At 35.6% G+C, this 7,023-nt stretch overlaps 1 protein-coding gene across 3 annotated transcripts in view; it reads left to right on the forward strand.

Annotated features, from left to right (window-relative positions):
* The window catches only part of LOC306847063 (syndetin-like), a 118,744-nt gene extending 116,411 nt beyond the window's left edge, over nt 1–2,333 (forward strand). The window contains exons 28-29 of one of the 3 annotated variants that reach the window (XR_013782128.1): nt 542–731; nt 1,388–2,328. Coding sequence is in view for 2 of the 3 variants with exons in the window: in XM_079380810.1 (XP_079236936.1) it covers nt 542–731; nt 1,388–1,507 (310 nt within the window). In the remaining variant the exon portion in view is untranslated. Of the gene's footprint in view, nt 1–541; nt 732–1,387 lie in introns of all 3 variants that reach the window. The other 2 variants (XM_079380810.1, XM_079380811.1) reach the window with 2 other exon arrangements.
* Nucleotides 2,334–7,023: the final 4,690 nt, after the last annotated feature.

Below are 7,023 nucleotides of genomic sequence, written 5' to 3' on the forward strand. Positions count from 1 at the left end.
AAACAAATGGCAAATTTGACCAAAAATGGCCCTCAGCATTTGGTGTCTCTTACCAGTCAAAGGCTGAGTTGTCTTTTGGCTTAAATGCCACATCCCACAGTCTGTCTCTATTAGTATTATTTAAGCTGAAAACCAGATATGTGGAGCATCTATGCAGATTTATTATTTTATGAGTATCACCCCTGTATTTTAACATTTTTATCATGTCTTTACATTCAGAAAGGGACCTAGATGCAGAAATAATGATCTCAGCTATCGTAAATCTTGTCAAACTCTGCATTGTTGCTCTATTTATCTATTAATTGATGTATTCTTATTGACATTCCATTGACAATTATGGTGGCCTAGCAGTTAGTGAGGTTCCAGGTTCAATCACTGATAGGACATAAGGTTAAACGTAAGCCGTAGAGTTACAAGCACTTAACCTGAGGTTACTGTAGGGAACTGTCTCTACGATTAATGTAGCATAAACTGTCAACATTTAATTAATGCCCTTTATTTGACGCACACTCACCTCTCCTTCCCTCCTGCTGTCTTCCAGCTATGCAAATGTGAAGAAATGCAGTAATGAAGGACGTGCGCTGATGCAGCTGGACTTCCAGCAGTTCCTGATGAAGCTGGAGAAGCTCACCGACCTCAGACCAATTCCAGACAAGGAGTTCGTAGAGACCTACATCAAGGCATACTACCTTACTGAGAATGACATGGAGCAGTTCATCAAGAACCACAGGGTAAGATGGATGGCACCTGACAACACCACGTAAGCAGGTTGTTAAAAGGTGCTAAATAGGTTTTATATATTGTTAAATGCTTTGAAATAGCTAAAAATTGTTCATTCATACAATCAAAACAAGTTAAGTGAAAACACATGAAATCAATAGTAATCAAGGCTAAATGAACTCAAGACTATTAAATATTATGTGATGTAACATTTTATTTTATAAAAATATATTCACTAATGTAACAATACATAATAAAACATATATATATATATATATATATATATATATATTATATGTGAACAGTTTGAAGTAATAATGCTAACTAATCATAGTTTTGAACTGATTCATTAAAACATTCACATTTAATTCACAGAAAGGAGTCAGATCTGGAACAATTCAGAGATGTTTTTAAAACATCCCCGTCTTAAAACTTTAGTTCTTGCATATGGCAATATCTCAAAGCTAATCTAATTTAATATCACCATTGTGAAAATGGCTCTATATATCATGCAGCACTAATTGATTCCTATTTAAATGTTAAGAAAAAACCCTGTGATGCTCCTTAGTAAAGCATGTCATGCAAAGGCAGGCTTTAACTCGTCATTAAAATGATGTAAGGCATCTCTAGTAGAGATTTATCACGAGTTTGTTTTGTGTTTGACCAGGAGTACTCTATGAAGCAGCTGACTAACCTGGTCAACGTCTGCCTCGGGTCCCACATCAACAAGAAAGCACGACAGAAACTCCTCGCAGCTATCGATGACATTGACCGACCGAAAAGATAAATAAATGTCACCGAAGCACCTTACCAAGCTCCACAGAAAACACATACACACATTCAATGTTACTGTTACTTGTCCAGTATCTATTATCGTGCACGGCCTGCATTTTATTTTAACCATGTAAACGTTTGCAGTTTCTGTTTACATTTTATTACCAATGTAAGCAGGATGTGCTCTGACTTTGTATGAAGCGGTCATTTGAAGGGCTGTAAAGGATAATGGATAATGAAGGTATTATCAGTATCACTTGAATCACAACACGAATGCATGACTCATGTGCTATCAAACAGTAATTTAAACATAGCTGTGGCTAAGCAACCAGGTTCTTCTTCCATATTTCCCTTTTTGAGGAATTTGTGCTGGATCTGCATTTTAAAATGATACCAAGATTCCCTCTAACACACTGAGACTCCGTCTCTGATACTTTACACAAAAAGCATGTGCGTTCCTTGTCTGGTTTTGACAGGTCAATGTCATTTCACTAGCTGTGCGTCACTGGTCTCGCCCTGTTACAGATTCTAGAGACGTATTGTAGTGTTGTTGTCATTTTGTCATTAAACACATTTGTGCAGGAATGTGATTACTTAAATGTTAATAGTAATAATAGAGCAAGACACTAAAAAAGACCTGAAACCTTCCTGTTAGAAAGTGATAAAACTATTTATTTCAGAGACCGTACATCTGAAATGCAGAGAAAAACTGTATTTATCTTGCTGAAATGTGTTGCTTTGTTTGTGGTTACTAAAATGTAATACTATTCAGCTGTACCAAGTTGAAGGCAAGGTCGTACAATAAATACGCTAACATTTTTATCATGCAAATTATATTTTATTTGTTTCATCCTTTTTTCCTTTTTTGTGGTATGAATCACAATATGCCAGTGTATTTAGTCCACTAGTCGACATTTGAATACATTTTGATGTTCAAATGTTCTGAATCTTCACATATTGGCTGAATGTAAGCTGTGTGCTCAGTGAAAAAGTCGCTGATCTGTTTCCCGCTCTAGTCTAGCTGTTAGAAGTTAGCGTAGGACTGGACTCTCCCTCTGGACTTCTCGTAACGCAGTCAGCAGAAGAAAATCTCGCCGCCATTTATAGAACCTGCTCAGGTATTTTTAGAGCAGCTTTGCTGGGGTTTTTGTGTGTGCGTGTGTGTTTTTAATCCGAGTACACCACATGCTCCACTTTAGTAGAATCTCATTGATCAACAGTTAGTTTATCAGCACACATTCCGAATTTTGATTTATTTCTAAAGTTCTTTAACAACTTTCCACAATGACATATTACCCTTCAGGTATGTTTTTTTTTTTCCAAACGCTGTGCAGTTCCCTTTAATCCTCTATAGGAAGTGAAGCTTTAGCACTAATTAATTGGCTTCTCTTTCTCCTGTTGTGCTGCACTTTAAATAGCCTGCTTGGGATGGAGAGTGTGTATTGATTTGGCCGTGACTCATTGTGAGTGGGAGGCATTTTTATGGTTTTTTAATGGCCAGCAGGGGGGCCGTCTGGAAACCATTGTGTTCTAAAACATTAGAGGACCACCTGAGAGAACATCCTCTCTCACACCTTCATAACCATGCATAGCAGTTTATCATTCACTGAAATATGGAAATACAGTGCCAGAGAATTTCTCCTATGATGAACTGGTAACACTCATTCATAGTGCATGTAATTTCATCCTGTGCTATTTTTATTTAATTTTGTTTTACTAGTAAAATAAAAATTAACTAGTCCGATCTACTAGAAAGTTCAAAAACAAACAAATGTAGAGGGTTCTCTTTCCTCAAATCTTCCAAAATAGCTTTCAATTATCAAATGAAACCAATTCAGCTATTTCATAATGCAAACATTTAAAAAAAAATATATATATATATATATTAAAAATGCTCAGTGTAAACCCACCCATAGCAGTATGACTGCCTGTTTCAGGTTCTGCAATATTTTGACACATTCAACGTTCTGCACTGAATATATATCCTATTACAAGAACAACACCATCACATTTGCATATAATGTATAATAATTGCAATTTATCATCTTTCTAAAATCTGTTTGTACACTTAATTATGGTTGGTCTTCTTCCTTGCATACGTTTAAGCAACTATAGCCGCCAGAATCAACAGGAAATGCAAGTGTAGTTGTATCTGTTGCAAGTATTCACATTAATGGAATAGATTTGGACACATTTTGCAAAGCTGCCTCTATTAATTGATGTCATAATGCAAGTATGCTGTCTGCTTTGCTTAAAACAGAGTTTGGACTGTATGCTGTTTTATCAGAGGAGATTTATCACGGTGTTCTGGCTATATTCTGGAGCGTTTCATTACTGTCATGGCTGGTGTGCTGCAATTCCTCCACGGTGAACCTGCTTGAATCACACCACACTCAGGCATGTGCTCCTGATCAAGGTTGACGTTTTCACACTTGTTTATTTTAGATACCTATGCTTCACTGGTTGTTGGTATACTTTATCAGCACTATTTTTGTGTACATCACCAAATATTGGTGTTGCAGATGAACATGAATATTTACATCAAGTTAGATGCTGATTATAAATCACTCAAACCCCTTTATATATACTCTGTCTACTTAACCTTAGGTCTCCCACATCTACCGTGTTTTAGGTTTATTTTTTTTATTTTTTTTTATATTGTGTTTGTAGTTCCTAAACTGAATTTTCTCCAAAAGCACAATGGATTTTGGGCAGTATTAGCTGTTAAAGGGATAGTCCTGCAAAGATGACAGAAAATTGACTTGCAATTGCTGACCTACAGCAAAACATGAGAGCAGTTACGTTTTAGATCAAACATATAATTATGAGTTGAGTGTGACCTGGACGCATCAGTGAACGTAGAGATATTTTCCTAAATATAATTATCCTGCCAGAAGAATTGAATGAAAACTTATGTCAGTATCGTCTCAGTGACCTTTTTATGAGGATTTTGTTTTAAAAAAAAAAAAAATCTAAAAAAGGCAAGTGTGGACGGAGGACATTTTCAAATGAAAACGCTGTTTTCAAATGTATCGAATGTTTCATATGTAATGTAGACGTAATAGCCTAAGAGTGTATATGGATCTGAATTTTTACCGGAAATAGTAGACCCTTCAGAGCACCTTTGCGATGCTCATTTTAACATACTACGATTTGGGACACATAATTCAAATTTTGAATACTATTTAGGATGGATAGTATGCAAATTGGGATGTAGCTAATATTTTCAGACACCAAAAAGTGTAGTTTAAGATATTCTGCCATGTTTAAATCCATTCAGCAGAATTTTCCAACAGATTTTCCCTCAAAATAAGTGCAGAAATCATGCACATAGCAAAGCAATCTTCAGTTTCCTTGAACTGTGGGGCTCAAATCTCAAATCTGTCTATACTTTGTCCAATGCCGTGAAAGGTTAATTGGGGAGAAACGGGACCATCAGGAAGGATCAAAAGGCTTAGTATTAATTATCACACCAGTCCCTTTTAAAGTCACATGGCAATCAGAAAAATGACAAGGCTTCAGGGTAATTAGTCCATGTTTTTCCTAATTGACCTTTACAGATCAACAGCTTTATAGCATTGAACCCAATCTCCTCTGACATTGTAAATGATTTCATAGCACAGAGTTACTCAATTATTAGCGGTGACATTTTCGTGATGGTCACATCAGCCGTTCTTCAGCTCTCGTGGTGCTGCACTGTCACTAAGCGAAGCTTTTTCGTATTGAGACATCTGAGGTGACAGATTCAGTTATATACGGTATGATCGCTTGCGTTTACATGAGCAGCCTGGGAATTCATGCCAGGACTTATTGAATCTTATTGGTCCCATGGTGAAAGCCACATTCTTACATAGCTGGATTTATATCCCATGCACAGGTGTAGTGAGACATTTTCCAAGCTTTGTCTTCCTTCTCAATCCATCTCTCTGTAAACAAAGAATACGGGGAAATGTGAGCACTGAGCGCCCTGAAGGATCTGCGCAGGTTGCCCTGACAACACCCCCATCATTCAATTTCAGGAGCATCTCACCATGGTAGCAGGATTACCGGCTAGACAGGCTCTCCGCCACTTGTTTTTTTACTTTTGTGGGTCAGTGACTTAGTTTGCTTCTGTTTACATGCTCATACACTTGCATCTAGGGAAAAGCATCTGCACTTTTAAAAATAAAGGTTTTTCAGCAATGCTATCGAATAACTATTTGGGTTTCTCAAAGAAAATTTGAATAATCCAAGGCTGCATTATAGTGTACATTAATCCAAATTCACCTTTTTATCTACATTTTACCCACAATTAGACTGTTTTTATCCAGTGAAACCTGAGCATTTTGAAGACTCTCTCCCAAGTGGAAAACGTTTATAAATGCAATTTTCGCTGTTTAGTCATGTGGTGTGTATTGTACCAATATATCTCTCTATCTCTCTATCTCTCTATCTCTCTATCTATCTATCTATCTATCTATCTATCTATCTATCTATCTATCTATCTATCTATCTATCTATCTATCTATCTATCTATCTATCTATCTATCTATCTATCTATCTATCTATCTATCTATCTATCTATCTATCTATCTATCTATCTATCTATCTATCTCATCGTGTTGCATACACTCTTAAAAAAAAAAGTTCTTTATTGGCATCTGTGTCAAGTCACCTTTATTTATGTAGCTAACGCTTTTAACAATACAGATTGTGTCAAAGCAGCTTTACCATATATAATAGGAAAAATAGTGTGTAATGTAAAACGACAACAGTAAACACTCAATTTTCAGTTAAAGTCAGTTCATCATTGATTCAATGATGTCATCATCCAGCTCAGTTCAGTTCAAATAGTATCTGACTGTGCATTCAAGTTGACTATATCGCTGGGAATTTAGCGTGTCCCCAATAAGCATATGTGGTTCATGAAGAACCTTGACATCCATGGAATCTCTCCATTCCACAAAAGGTTCTTTTAGGTTTTTAAAATATTCTTTATATTAAGAAAAGAAAGATTATGTAACACTTTACTTAAAGCCTTTATATATAATGCATTATTAAAGAAGTTTTAATGCATTAATTGTGCCTTGCAATGCATCTTATAATGCATTATGATCTCATGATCAGGTAACAGTTATAATACATTATAATACGTAGCATTGTTAAACTTACACCTTCAGAAAATATAACACATTAAAGCACATAACAAGCAATTATTTTCAAGTATTATAATGAATTTTATCTTAGGTTACAGTTATTTATGAAAAGATACAATGCATTACAATGTACATCATGAATACCTGGTCACACATATGACAAATAAACTTGAACTTTATTTTAAGGTCCAATTCTCGCCATTATCAAACCATTAACTACGACTACTGCATCAATAAACTCCTAATTTGCTATTTATTAATAGTTAGAAAAGTAGTTGTTAAGTTTAGGTTTGGGGTAGGATTAGGGATGTAGAATAATATTGGTCCCTGTTCTAAAGTGTTACCAAAGATTCTTTAAAAAACTGTTCACTGAAAGGTTCTTTATTTTATTGCA

This window comes from Barbus barbus, assembly GCF_936440315.1.
Source record: "Barbus barbus genome assembly, chromosome: 27".
Lineage (NCBI taxonomy): Eukaryota > Metazoa > Chordata > Actinopteri > Cypriniformes > Cyprinidae > Barbus > Barbus barbus.